The sequence below is a fragment of the Numenius arquata genome, chromosome 7 (assembly GCF_964106895.1).
Source record: "Numenius arquata chromosome 7, bNumArq3.hap1.1, whole genome shotgun sequence".
In the NCBI taxonomy this organism is placed as follows: domain Eukaryota; kingdom Metazoa; phylum Chordata; class Aves; order Charadriiformes; family Scolopacidae; genus Numenius; species Numenius arquata.
This window is the reverse complement of record NC_133582.1, coordinates 24,716,384-24,731,478: the sequence shown is the minus strand read 5'-3', so window position 1 is coordinate 24,731,478 and position 15,095 is coordinate 24,716,384. Positions and strand designations below refer to the sequence as shown.

General features: G+C 47.6%; 1 protein-coding gene across 2 annotated transcripts in view; it reads left to right on the top strand.

Annotated features, from left to right (window-relative positions):
• The first annotated feature begins 338 nt into the window (after positions 1-338).
• BCL11A (BCL11 transcription factor A) overlaps positions 339-15,095 on the top strand; it is a 71,592-nt gene continuing 56,835 nt past the window's right edge. For both annotated transcript variants that reach the window (XM_074150253.1, XM_074150252.1), the window contains exons 1-2: positions 339-393; positions 6,060-6,389. In XM_074150253.1, coding sequence (XP_074006354.1) covers positions 339-393; positions 6,060-6,389 — 385 coding nt within the window. The remainder of the gene's footprint in view (positions 394-6,059; positions 6,390-15,095) is intronic.

Below are 15,095 nucleotides of genomic sequence, written 5' to 3'. Positions count from 1 at the left end.
TCAAGTTCGCAGGGACGTCACGTCCGCACTTGAACTTGCAGCTCAGGGGGGCTTTTGCCATTTTTTTCATCTCTCTCTCTCTCTCCTTCTCTCTCTCCCTCTCTCTCCCTCTCCCTCTCTCTCTCTTTTTTTTTTTCCCTTGCACAAAAAAAAAAAAAAAGCCATGACTGCTATCCCACAATTCATCTTCCCTGCGCCATCTTTGTATTATTTCTAATTTATTTTGGATGTCAAAAGACATTGATGAAGATATTTTCTCTGGAGTCTCCTTCCTCTCTAACCCGTCTCTCCCGATGTGAACCGAGCGACTCACAAGCCACCGAAGCCACCAACCCACCATGTCGCGCCGCAAGCAAGGCAAACCCCAGCACTTAAGCAAACGGGAATTTTCACGTAAGTAACCCGGAGAGCAATTTATTTAATTTCCCCTTCACGGATTTAATTTTTAATTTGAGCGAGATCAGGGAAAAAAAAAAAAAAAAAAAAAAGAAAAAAGTGAGAGCGAGTGAGCGAGTCGGGGAAAAAAAAAATGAACTCAACGCCTGTTTGGGATTACCAGCATTCCGGTTAATTTCTCCCTCTCTAATTTAATCACCTTGATGACTTTTCTTCTCTTTCTACCTTTGCCCCCCGCCCGCCGGCGCGCACTCCCCCTGTCTCCGCTCCGCTCCCTTCTCCCCGCTCCTCCCGCTTTCCCCGCTCTTTGGCGGCAAGAGCCGGCAGAGGTGCGGGGCTGCCGGGGGTTGAACCGCCCGAAAGTGGAAAGAAATTCCTGCGGGAGCGGCGGGTTGGACGCGGGACACCTTGGCCGGGCGGGAGAGAGCTGCGGGCGAGCGGAGCGGGGAAAAAGTCCGGCGGCCGGAGCCCCTCGGCGGCCGGAGCCCCTCGGCGGCCGGAGCCCCTCGGCTACCGGGCGGGCTCGTCCCTCCGCCTCGCCCGCCCCGCGGCACCCTCTCGGGGGAGGCGCGGGGGGGTGTGTGTGGGGGGGGGGGGTGTAAAGCCGAGCCGGGCCGCCTTCCCTCCCTTTTGTTTCCGCCGCAGGGTGGCCGTCCCGCCGACCCCCGCCGCCCCGGGCCGGCGGCGTGCGGGGCTCCGCCGCCCCGACCTCGCCCCGCCGCCGCTTCGGCTCGGGCTGGGGCGGGGGGCGGCAGCGGGGAGGCGAGCGGAGCCGGGAGGGATTCCCTCTCCTCGCCCAACAGCTTCGCCTTCTCCCGCTCGCTTACTATTTTTTGGAAGATTTTCAAAAAAAAAAAAAAAAAAAAGTGGAAGTGGATTTTGATTGGGAAAAATCTCGTGTCTGAATGTTTACAAGCACCGCGTGTGCGGGGAGCCTCCTGCCAACAAACACAGGCGAGAGCGAGCCCGGGCTGAGCACACACACACACACACACGCGCACACACACACACACACAACACACGCTCGCATACACTCGCACCCTCACACCCGCGAACGGCCCTTTCTCGCCGCCGCGTTTCAAACCCCAAACTAAACCCGCTCTCCCCGGGAGAGAAAAAACGAACCCCGAGCCCCACCACACCATTCGCAACAAAAACTCTCCGGCTGCCTCCCTCCCTCCAGCCGCCGCCACACACACCAGGGCTAGATGCGAGATAAGCGGGAGCGCTCTTTGCACAACAAAAGGCAACTCGAGCTGGAAAGGTTTGGGGCGAGGGGGGTGGGAAGGAAGGGAGGAAAAAAAAAAAAAAAAGCCCCTTTTCTCGGGGTGAGCTGGGGGGAAAGGGGAAATGCTGCATGCTTCTCCTCGCTCCTTACGCCCCCCCTTCTTTTCTTTTTATTTCTTTCCTTCTTTCTTTCTCTTTCCGTCCTTACTCCCGGCGGGTTTTGTTCCCTCCCAGGGATGGCAGAAAACCCAGGGCGATTTCTCCCTACCAACCATCTCCGGCTCCCTCTTCCCTTCGCAAAAAAAAAAAAACCAAAAAAAAAAAAACCAACCAAAAAAAAAAACCAACCAAAAAACCCAACCCAAAACTTTACGCTGCGATTTCTCTCTTCCCCCGCGGCGGCACAGACATTTCCAGCCAGGTTCGCACATGGAGCCCCTCGGCCCAGACGCTGGCTCTTCAGGCAGCCGCTCCGCTGCCCAAAGTTTGCCCTAAAACCCGGGGGGAGGTCGGAGGCTCAGCCCCGCTTCCCCCCCCCCGCCCCCGGTCGTTTTTTTCCTCTTTCCCCTCCACTTTTCGGGCCTTTTTTTTTTTTTTTTTTTAATTTGAATTGCGTTGAGGTAGAGGTTGCAACATGAGTGGCACGCTTATGGGGGTGCAACCCCCCATCCGAAATAGGGTACGAGGGGGGTGTCGTTTCCCCGCACCGGGATGCTCGGGCGGCCCCGGGAGTTGGGTGTGGGGAAATGGGATCACGGCGGGGTGAGGGGCTCCGGTTCGCCCCCGGGGGGGGGGGTAGGGTGGGGGGAGCGGAGACGGGCGGGATCCCCGCGGCTCCTTTTGGCTGAGATACCCGCGGAGTTTCCGCACGTGTGGGGCGGGAGCGGCGGCTGGGACGGGCCCGGGGCGGGGGGGGGGGGGGGTGTCCCTCCGTTGAGAGCCGCCCCGGGGATGGGGAGGGAGGAAGGGAGGGAAGGAAGGGGGGAGGGAGGCCGGGCTGGGGAAGCGGAGAGCCGGGGGGATGCCGTGCCGGAGCCGGGTCGGGCGGGCTGCCTGCCCGTTTCGGTCGCTAGGAGGCACAGCGAGATCAAACAACCGGGCAGCCCCGCGAACTTGAACCTGGCCGGCTCCCTCCCCTCCATCCCCCCCCCCCCCATCCCCCCTTCTTCTTCTTTGTTCTTAATTTTGCGCCGAGTTTGCTTGCTCCGGGAGGCAGCGGGTGATGCTTGCCTTACTCCTCGCCGAGTTCTCTCACCCCCCCATAACGTGTTCCCATTGTACTCCCCAAGTCCGCCCCCCACCCCCTCCTTTGCACCGTACCGATCCCAGGACACAAACTTGGGGATTATACAGCCCTTTTCCATCCTTCCCCACGGCACGGTGCGCGGAAATGCCCTGGCGGGGCATTCCCCGCACCGTGCCGTGGCATTTACCCCCTCCCCATCCCCATCACCCCCCAGTACCTCCTTTCTCCCGACACTCCAAAATCCATCCCGCTTTTTTTGTCGGAGAGTCAGCGCGGTTGTTTTTGGTGACTGGGAACGGAGAAGAAGAGGGGAGTAGGAGGGCGAAGGGGGGAAGCTGAAAAAGACATGTTGGTGGAAGGGCAATTTGCATGAAAAATAGGGACGGATGATTAGGGACCCAGGCAGGGAATTTTGATTGCCCCAGAATTAAAAGACGCATCCTGCAAATCAGTAGCGAGATCAGGTGAATTGTATTTTGGCATTTTCTTTGTAAACCCGATATTTTATATTTTGTTTTAAAAGTAGCAGTAATAATAAAAATATATTTTTGCTGGCTGCCTCCATCAGGAGCCAAATGTTTTGCAGTGAGCATGGTGCCAGCCGTATTTCATACATTAGTATATAATTCTTGTTAATTAGCAATAATTTACGTTAAGAGCACAGAAAATGTTGAGGTTACAGGTTTTATATCTGTACATTTGATCATCTTGTTATTTTCAAGAACTTTGCCTCCTATAAAATTAATTAGGTGAAATGTGGAGGTGTAATCAGCAACCTCTGAATTACCACTTCATTTCCTGGTTTTGATTGTAAATCAGCCCAGTCGGCACAGACTTTAGGAAAGTCTATTTTTGTTTAGCGCTACTTTTAACTGTCTGGTGTCGAAGCAGCGGGTTACCTTCTCCTGCTAAATAATACTGACAGCATCAGAAAGAAATCAGGCCGCGGGAAAACATTATAATTGAGTAATGATTATGCAGAGCTCCTCACTAAGCCAGTTGCAAGGGGAATACGGGGTATTTTGTGTCTTTTGCTGCGGAGAGTTGGTGAGCTAAAAGTTAGATTTGCAAAATACCTTTGTCTGTGGCGTGCAGTGAGCTACTGGCGGAATTAGTCCTGCAATAATTTACTCCCTCAGTCTGAACGCAAGAAGCGGCTGGGGAGAAAAACGCCATGCCCAGCAATCCCGCAGAAACACCCTGCTCCTCTCCCGGCTTCCCGAGGAGCATGAAATGCACGTTGTGTGTCTTATCGTGTTGGTCTGTAAGTTTAGAACAAAACCCCTGCGATTAAGATATTGTTTTTATTAATGCGAATGTAACCTTCATATTCCTGTGGTTGACCTTACGTTAAATTAGAAGTAGTACTAGAGGCGAGAAATGATGGACTGGATCCCTGTGTCCTAGTTGGAGCTGAGGTACGGCGAGGTAGTGTGCTCTTTCAATATTATTTTACGCAGCACAACTGGGAGCTACTCCAGATCTTCCTCCTCAATATTCAGCCTAGGTAGGGTTGAAATAAATTTAACCTGAGTTCACTGGATTTTTGCACTTTATCAAAATCAGTTCCAATATCGTGCAGTCAAATTAAAATCTATTTTTTGATTCTCTGTGGCTTTAAGTTCATTAAATGTGAAATTGGCAGCCAGCTAAAGAAGGTCAGGCTGATTAACTGTTTAGGAGTTGTATTCTGTCTCACTTGCGTTACCTGGCAGTGTTTTGAGGTGGGTTGTATGTGTAGTACCCTCTCCTCCTGCTCGCTGCTCTTAGCCTGCACGCTGTATTGTGCAGGTAGAGGAATACCAACACGCTGCTGGTGTTTATTTTTTTGTTTCTTGTGAAAGGCAACAGTGATGGCACACCGATTGCCAAGGTATTTCTCTGCAAACTTACCCAAAGAGAAAAAAAAGCAAACAGAAGAGAGAGCTGCATCTGCCTCGTTAGAGCATCCACTGACAATTCTGTGAGCAGAAATAGCCTCATAATGAAGCTTTTTGGAGCTCATTCAGGAAATTTGTCAACTTTGACAACATTAGGCAAGGTATTTTGAGTTTATAGAAGGCACTTCTCACTGTTGCAAGGAAATGTGGCAGTTGCTGATTTTTAGATGCTGAGGGCCACCGGTGCTAACACGTTCAAGATAATTTAGGCATGCCTTTATTTCAGGATGAAAAAGGAAAAAATACTAATTGCCTTGTTTCCTTAAGTACTAAAAAATATCTCATCTAGCTAATACCTCTGGGTGGAATTGGTAGTGAATTTGATATTTATTTGAATCCTGAGGAGTAGCTGAAAAGTGAGAGGTGCCTCCCCCTGCCCCGCAGGCATTGCTGCTGCACTTGCTTTTTATCATTTCGGTTTCTGCCATTTATATATTTATTTATTGGTCTCGTCCCCTCCCTCCCCCGCAAATAACTCCTGGCTTTGGGATTTTTAAATTGGAAGCTGCAAACGGGCTGATAGGGATAGTGACACAGATACATACGTATAGGTATGCACGTGCGTTATAAGGGCTATACGTGCCGCGTGTGCTGGTGCCTGGCTGTGTGCGGCCATGCGGTCTGGCTGCCCCTCTCTTTTCTGTTACACACACACGCTACCTGCACAGCCTGTAGAGGGAATATGCAATATCTATATGTTGAAACACCTTTTGTCTGCACCCGCACCCGCATAGTTCAGACTTGTGAATTTTAGAAAGTAGGTCTGGCTGGTGGAAAATACACACCCATATGTGTGAGAGAGAGTGTGTGCAGTGCTTTTTAGCTTTGAATTCATATACATAAAAAATACATCCGGCAATAAAAGACCGTATTCACTTCTCTTCATAGTACCATGAGAGTTTTGCAGTGTATTCTCTCAGACTATTCATTTAATTTTGCCACCGAATCGTTCAGTCGAGTCAGAAATTTGTCCTCACGTAGGAACACGGAGACAGTCGCAGTGCTCGCTCTCCGAGTTCTGCATGCTACAGCTGCTTCTGCAAAATCCCTTTCCCTGTAACTGATGAATTCATCTTCTTGCTGCCGTGCTCACAGCCGTGTTGCATGGGTTTAGTTGGGGGGGAGCAGGCGGACGTGGTGAGCAGGGTGTAATATTCATGAAGAGGGGGCTCGGTGCGTTCTTCCCCCCCTGTGCCTGGTGCCTTTCCCTGAGAGCTCTAATGATTCTCCTTTTGTTTCTCAAACTGCAGCCGAACCTCTTGAAGCCATTCTCACTGATGACGAACCTGAACATGGCACATTGGGAGCTCCGGAAGGGGACCACGACCTCCTCACTTGTGGCCAGTGTCAGATGAACTTCCCGTTGGGGGACATTCTTATTTTTATTGAGCACAAACGGAAACAATGCAATGGCAGTCTCTGCTTAGAGAAGGCTGTGGATAAGCCACCTTCACCCTCACCAAGTGAGCTGAAAAAAGCATCCAATCCTGTGGAGGTTGGCATCCAGGTTACGCCAGAGGATGACGATTGTTTATCAACGTCATCTAGAGGAATTTGCCCTAAACAGGAACATATAGCAGGTAAATTAAAAGCAAGGAGAAGTGTTTGCGAGTTTATTTCCGTTTCAGTTGCAACATAGCGTGTTCGCAGTTGTAAACTGCCGTGTCTGTTTCTCTGTTCTGCTTGCCATGACGGCCGATGTGTTAAATACCCTGCCTCCGGTTAGTGGTGAGCGCACGACCGGTATTTCCCAGTGCCTGCGCAGAGGCAGGATCAACAGGCACGTGCCGTGCCAGCCGGTATTTCTAACGGTATTGTTTGAGGCTGCTCTCGTGATTTGCCTGTATTGTAGTCACCGTCTCCCGGTGTCTCGCCTGCCGTAGCGCTTCAGGAGGAGATTTCAGAGGCGGCCGCGTGATAAAGCGAGGAGCTTTCGAGTCTTTGGCAAAGTCAGGGGGGAAAGAGTTAACTGAGCATCAGCCAGCCTTGGTTCCATATTGGCTGTCAGCGTATGGACTGTAATTAAACACAGCCCCATGGCAAAGTGACACCACCGACCTTGACTTTAAGATGCCATTTTCGACTGGCCAGGCCAGAGTAGAGAGGGCAGTTGCTGAAGCGCACAGACATGCTTATTCGAAAAGTTTAAGGGCATGTTGGAAATTTCAAAAGGTTGGTTTGACAGGAAAGGCCGCTCTCTGCTGCCTGCCTCCTCAGCCAAATGATAAATGCTTCGCTGTGCTCTCTCTTGTCTCTGATGTGGTTTTGACAGATGTATCTTGATTTTGTTTGCGGTTTACACAGCCACATGTCAGCCGTACAAATGTCCAAGGCAGAGTTCTGTTTTGTGCAACAAACAATATGAAATGTAATTTTTTAAAAAAGGGTAAATAATTCCATTTCTTAGCATAATTTTTTTTTTTTTCTTAAACTGGAAAGCCATTTGCCGTGCAGATATTTTAACAAATGAGTTTAAAAAAATAGAGCGTGCTATGTGAAAGAAAATCCCAGAGCCCTGGGAGTGTAACAAGGCACGCTCTGCTTTTAAAATCCGGCTAGTAAACAAGAGTACTACCCATTTGTAGCGAGCGTTGCAAATCACTCCAAACCGCGCCAACGCTACTGGTCGGAAAGGGCGAGACCGCAGCGTATCGGCACCAACAAATGCCTGAACCGGTTTCAAACCCCACTTCCCAGCGATGTTTGGGATGTGGTGCTGCCGGTACCTCACTTCCAGGAGCCCGCAGGACAGCTCGGGGTTGTCAGAGGCGCAGTACATCGTCACACCGTGTGCTGGAGCTTGTCTCGGGCTTGCTTCGGCCACAGCGTTAAACCATAATAGGGCAGTAGGCACCAGGAGGTTCAGCGCAATGTTCCCGTAGCCTCCCTGGCCCCCAGACCGGCCAGCAAATCACGCTGGGGAGCTGGAGTTTCGAAGGTTTTGTGGTAAAAGCAAATATGTACCAGTGCGTGTGTGTCTGCACACGTGTATACGTGCAAAACCATGTGCATACACATGCATACGTAATGTGAACAAATGTGTACTATCTCTGCAGAGTGATCAGTATTAGTTCAAATACAGGTCTATATGTATGTTTAACAGGAAACGGAGACTCAGCTACTGCTAAGCTACATTTTGAAAGAGACTTAAAAAAGTAATAATTCTGAGTATTGCCCTTCCCAGACACAGATGTTAAAGGTGATTTTTTTTTTTCCCAGAGTGGCAGAGGGCAGTACCCATTTCCATGTGCTGCCTGCGATCTGACGGAAAATGAGCAGAAGTGTAGGGCATGATTAATGAAGCGGGAGCCTGGCGGAAGGGATTTGTAGTCTTCCGAGCTCTGGAGCCATACTAAATCACCAAATATGGAGGAGCGGTGGTATGATGTAACACTGTATTTACGTACGGTGCCGCTCTGCTGAAAAGACAAAACACAGCATCTGTCAAGCAAGAATTAAACTCGCTCTCTTCCCTGTGGTCCCAAATAGGTCCCTCAGTCGGAGGGACAGCCACGCCAGGGAGTTCTGTGCAAGGGGAAACTCCTCAGCTGAGGGTTTTGCTCTGGCACCCGTGGGGCGCGGGAGGCTCAGCCAGCCAATTCGCGCTTCGGCGTGGTGCAGGTGACGTGAAGCCAGCAGGATTTGGCCTCGCTCGATGTCACGGGGCTGTTAATTCAGAAAAGGCTGTGGTTTTAACTGACTTTAAAGGGTTGGGTGAGCTGTGGGCAGTGGGTGCACATCGGCAGGGGCCTGATCCTGCTTGCCTTTACACGTAGGGCTTGCCTTTGCTGTGCAGGTGGGCCTGGCTCAGTTCGGAGGTGCGAGCCACAAATGCTGCTGTGAGCAGAAACCAAGCTGTAGTTAGTTGTCCAGGTATCTCCCACCCCCAGTTTTCTGCCTGGTGGTGCCCAGCTGTGCCCATGGATGGGAGGTCCGAGAGTGCAGGTCTTCTCCTGCACCTTCCTGGCCAAGACAGAGCCGATAGGTGCTGTGGTCCCCTGGTTATTCCCAGTGATAGGAAGTGCAGCTGGGCTGCTGAAGGTGGGGAAGGAGCACCAGGGTCTCGCTTGAATGAGTTTATCTCCCTCGTATCCCAAAGAAGTGTGGCAGTAGCTGGAGTGACCTGTGGCCAGGAGTTTGTGGGGTCTGTCAGTAAAATTGCCAGTGAGGTTCTTTGAATGAGCTGTGAAGTTCAGGTTTCTAGAAGACTCCTGCAGTGAACCCCAGGCTCTTTGAATTCTGACATTTTATATCTCATTTTTGTGCAAGGATGCAAAATGCAAAAAAAAAAAAAAGAGTGTGTAATTAAGGAAAAAAAAAAGGACAGAGGCTGCCTTTAGAAAAATATGCAGGAGTTGAGTGAACTGATTCTTTCTGGTAAAAGACCAGAAAATGTGTATTTAGTAGCATTGTGAAAACGTTCCCAGTTAGTTGTTAGGCTGAAAGAGGTGTTGCAGGTTAGGTCTGGATACAGAGGTGCTATAAGGTAGCTCTGGATGCAGTATGTGCTCTGTCTGCAGTTTTGTAGTCAGTAAGTTGGTGTGTTACAGTAAAAAATCGTCTTAGGATAAGTAATAGTTAAGGATCGGCTCATCTAAAGACAAGGAAGGAGGCAGCGAGTCATTCAAATGCAGGGAGAAATGATGTCTATTTTAACCGTTGATAGGCTCCTCTTTATCCTCACCTTTTCCAGAGACGGGGATGATTACAAAAGCTTGTATGTATGCATGCAACCTGTGCAGTAGCTGTGAGATCCATGTAGGTGCAGGCATGCGTACCTGTTTCTATTCCGTGTGGTGTCTGCCTGTGCGTAGCTTTGACTTGCTATAAAATTTTGAGTGATGCTGATCCAGCGCCATAGCTGAAATGTCATAAATTTAACTGAAAATTAATAGGATATGTTGTGTGGGTCCAATGAGGCAGCTTTCATCAATATGTATGTCAAAGCCTCACCACCAGATACCGGCAGCCCGTGATTTGCAGTGAGTGCTTCGGCAGGGCTTTAGTTATCCGCTCTCATATTTTACAATAGGGGGAAATATTAACTGAAGTATCTAGAGATCAGTGAATGTAAAATTGCTGTTCACTTATTGAAAAGGCTGAAGAAATATTTATCGTCTGCCGGTGTCAGGTTTTAGCGGTTTGTTTGTTGAATGTATAAATCCGAGGGAATTAATAAAAGGTTGTTTTTTGGGTGAGGAAGGATCTTAAATGTTACTTGGATTCCGTTGCAGGAACACTTTGGAGTGCTGCTGCATATTCCCCTTTATAATGCCGAGTGTGTATCTGCAGATGCTGTATTTACTGTACAAAGAGGGAAGGAGGAGGGGAGGTCATTTTTACTTGCTTGAATCCTTTATTCTCAAGCTGCTTGTGGCATTCAAATAAAATATGAGGAAAAATAACATAAGAAAAACCTCTGCAGTAATCGAGGGAAGGTGGACATAATTTGGTACTAAATTTTAGATCAAGTACGTTTGATTATTACAGTTCTCAGGAGGTAATGTCTTTGAGTAGTCATTACACCACAGAAATTTTCTTGGGCTGTTATTAGTAGTTGTCATTATAATTCTGTAGGTTGTAAATTGCTATTCCTTGTTATTTTGTTTTGTTCCTGAGACAAAAAATTATTGCTGTCTGCATTGAATAGTTAGCATTGCATCTGGACAATAAGATGAAAGCTTAAAAAAAGGAGGGGGGGAAGGGACTATGGAAATATTTTGGAGTCAAAGTCTGTCTGCTTTCCCCATATAAAGAAGCAGAGAGCACGGGCTGGGTAAAACAGTCGCAGGCAGGAAAAATAGTGAGGGTGCTACCCAAAGGCTCCTGCTGCTGAGATTCGGAGCTCCGCGTACAAGCTGTATTTGTAAATAAGACAGAGAAAGGTTGTGAACCGGCAGCTTGGCCGTTTTGTCAAAGTACAATGTCAGAGAAACTCTTTCTAAGACAAATTGTAAATAGAAGTGTCACGATGATTGCATGATTGAGCTCCAGAAGTGTCTTGCAATTGTTGGCATTGTCAGAAGACTTTTGAAAGCTTAATTAAAGGCGGTGGCCTGTGTGGCTGTGAAATTTACTTCTCGGGGGGGAAAAATGTAAAAAATGTGGGGGATCAAAAAGTTGCTCTGATGCTAGTCGCGCGGGGATACAGGGCAGAGTCTCAGCTTTCCTCGTTGCCTTTTATAAATAACATTTTTTGAAGAAGCAAACACGTGACACCAATATCATCCTTTGTACAAGGTAAAGATTGTGTTAGTTTTCCTATTCCCTGCTGTTACAGGCAGTTAATGTAAAAATGGCTCTTTATTGGAAACACAAATACGAGTTCACTTGAAGCACAGAAGCAGGGTAGAAAGTTTTCCTCTGCCTCGGCGTGATCCTTCTAGGGGAGCATCAGTGTGTTGCAGTGCGCTGAATCTTTCTGGTTTTTTGTTTCCTGCAAATCAGATCTCTTCTGGTTTAGAGGATGAGAAATGTGTTTTGCATTCTTTTTCCTATTGTATGGGACATTTAATTGTGGAGCTCACCATGGGATGAAGCATGGCTGCATCCAAAACGCTTGTGGTTGAAGAGGCAGCCTGGCACGCATTAAGCTTCATATAGATCTGAAAAGGTGCATGTTAGCATCACGTGCCGAAAGCTTTGAAAATAATGCACGCAATAAACGTAAAGCTCTGTGCAGCGAGTCCCAACAACGAATGCTGGCTGATGGAAACTGAGGCAGGGAGTAAATTAAACACCCTCTAATTAGCCCAGTGGGAGAAATAAAGTCTTCCCTAAACATTCCCATAATTTGGTAATGCCTCTTTTAAGGAGGAAGAGGCCTATTAGCATCACCCCATTTTGTATATGCAACCCTCAGCCCAGAGCTCTTTCTTATTTCATTCAAATAATAAAGACGATTAAAGAGGCTTGCGAGGCAGTGTCAGGCAACGGGAGTTCAGCCTCCAGTTGTTTGCCTGCATGCATCCTCATTACGGAAATTTTTTGGACAAAATTCCCTTCAAGCTTCGGTCTGTTTTTATATCCAATAGTATCAGCTTAGTGCAATAAAAGGCATTTAGCATCAAGCTGGACATGGCCTGGCACATTGCCACTTGTTTTTTTTTTTTTTTTTTCTTTTAGCTAATCGCTGAGGATCTCTCGTTACCTTTCTGCTTGTTGTGATTTTGTTCGGGTTGTGGTGCTGCCAGCGATGTCATGGGTCCAAGGAGGTCGTCTTCTCAGCCTGGCAGGCATCTGAACGCAGCTTCCATCCGGGAGGGCTCTATTTTATGTGTCAGCTTCTGGGATATTGCCACAAGTTCATAAAATGCACTGAGCTCATATATTTTAATACATTAAAACCTATATTCATACTGATAGCATGGTCCTAAAATTAACCATTGGTTGCTTATTGGCTTTTTTTTTTTTTTCCCCTGGGCTAATGAACTTTTTAAATCTCACTTTGTACAAAGGCAGTAGCTCCAGCCTGCCTTCTGGTAATGTAGCAGGTTTGGGACCGTGATGGTTGATAACTGTACATGGATTGCTGTGATTTATTGCAGACTTTTAAAAATAACAGGCACATTAATGGGCCCACAGACCGCCTGAGCGGTTGGGATGATCTCTTCTCCATTTCATAATGAATTTACATGAAACATGGTTTGCTCTTTAGGGTCCCCATCCTTGGTGCGCTTTGCCCCGCCGGACGGGGACCAAGCATCACCTGCGCACTTGAACGCATGCAGGAGCCGGACCGGTGACTGCGGACCCTTGTGGATGGGCAGGCCAAGCTCTCACATTATTCGCACCCTCCTGCGTTAATGCCGAACCCATTTTGAAGCCCATAAACATCCTCCCCGTCTTTCTAATCAGGTTTAGTATGCAACGCATCCCGTGCGGGATTCAGCGAGTTTGTTTCCCAACCTTTATTGGCCAGCCGCACTCGCTGTGCATCTCTAAAATATTTCAGCAAGGCTTTTTGCTCTTCTTCTGTGAGGACTGGTAACTTGGTGGCTGCTCCCCGGCTCATTCTTCATTCGGAGGTGGCATTGCCTCGGGTTGGCAAGGGAAAGGTTTGCGGTGTGGGGTGTGGTGAGGTCAGCCCCGATCCCAGCAGGGAATTTGTGTTCTTCATTTGCCTTTACAATCGGAGCACAGCTACTGTACCTTGGAGCAGCTCTCAGGTGTGAGCTCAGATGGGCGCATGTAAATGTCCTGTCAGATGCAACAGAGGAATATTAATGTTTTCCTCACCACCGCGCTATAATAAAGCTGTACACAGCCAGCTTAATATGCAGCCGGGCTGGGGAATTGTATAAAACTTCGATAGCCTTGTGTGAATGACAGCGGTGGAAAAAAATATTCAATATGCCACAGTTTGTGTTCTTGTTTTCTTTTGATCTAAAGCAAAATGAAAACATCCACTTCTTTCCCTCCTTGTTTTGTATAGGTGTTCTTCCTCTGCAAAATTGGCTAGTAAGTAAGGAAAGAAAATTAAGTATGGGATGCTGCAGAATCATTTTGAAGCACATTAATGCCAGCCTGCTGGGGATGTAATTTTTCCAAGTATTAGCAAACATTTATTTTTTACAATTTGGATTGTTTGCTTTGCCTTTCATTCTTTTTTAGTATCTGGATCTGGTTGAAACAAAGAAAACAAGAGTCACCACAAACAGGGGCTGGAGCCCCCTTTGGCCCCCGGCTGCAGGCACAGCCCAGGCCGTACATCCTCTTCACAGAGGTTTCATTTCCATCTTCTTCTGGCTTCAAATCTTCTGCGTTCATCCAAAGGTGTCTGTTTTTCACTGTGGGGATGTTAGAGGATTTTTAATAATGTGCTCATTTAACTGAATCAACAGCTGTCAGGAGCGGTTGTAGTAAATCCACAAAACGTACAAAGAAAAATACATACGTTTCCTGAAACAAAACACTTGAAACAAATTGGCTGCCAAAAAAAGCTGCTGAATTCTGGGTTTGCAGACAGTGCACCAAAGTGTTTCTTCTCACTGCTCTCCCCAGAGACCTTTCCCCACTTGCCTGCTGCAATTCTGCTGGAACTTTTTTTGCCTGAACAGGTTGCTGTTAAAAAACCCCACCACTTTTCCCTACTTGATGGGTATGGAGCCCAGCTCGAGCTTAGGTTTTTGTGTTGCGCCCTAAATAGCTAGAACACCAAGACCGGAGCAAGAAGGGAAACCCAAATAACTGCATTACCATCAAGGAAGTGAGGCTTAATATCCCTGTGAAATAGCTGTCGAGGAGAAGCGGTGCTTCAGCTCTGCCCTGCCAGGTCGGCGCTCTCAGGGTGCTCTTGAGGTCTGACGCAGCTTCAGGGGGTGCTGCGTTCGCACCCCAGCGGCTGCTGGTGGAGAGAGACCTGGAGAGCTTTGGTCAGTCAAAACCACGGACTTTCTGGTTCCATCCTCCCCCTGCTTTGCATAAGTGCTGCACAATTACACCTACAATTTGATCTTAGTTTCAGATAGAAAAACCTCTGCCTAAATAAACAATGGAATTACTGCTGAACAACAAAGGCTTAAGGAAGAGTGCTGCCTTCAGTGGTATTATTATTGTTGTTGTGGATATTATTATTATTATTATTACTACTACTACTATTACTATTACTACAACTATTACCTTTTTAAAATAAACACACATTACAATTCCTGGCTCCTTAGGAAGTAAGGAGTTTAATTTTGCATTCATTGCTCACTTAATTGATTTAGCAGGCAGCGAAATACAAAATGCAAAAATAAAAATGTTGCCCCCACCCCCCCAAATTTGCAGTAATTAATTTGTCACCCGGTGTTACTTTCCTACAGCATCACAGCCGTTTTTTTTCGGACATAGCATGAATCATCTGGGTTTTGTTGCATTTTAGCTACCGAGTTTATTCTTTCTACAGTGAGAGAATGTAACAGCAAAACTGTCGTGCTTCAGCCAGGGCATTGCAAGTGCGTGGAGCATTTACTGCATGAGGGTGGCCAGGGGCTTTTTGCTGTGTTTTCTCTATTATCGGTAGTGATTTTCATATTTTGGAAATTGTTTTTGTGCGAAGAGAAACAGTAGTTGAGGATCCTTGTTCTCTGTGAGGAGGCAAAACACAGTGGGATGCATTTGGAAAAAGAGCATTACCCCCCGAAAGATTATTTAGAGGCTGTATTATTTTGTAATAAACTATAAACTGTCCTGTGTTAAATTTGTGTTATGTTAGAAAAAATCAATAAGGAAAAATTAAATTCTGATAAAGATACTCTTGGATCTTTGAAAACAACTGCTGTCCTTTTAACTAAAACATTTGA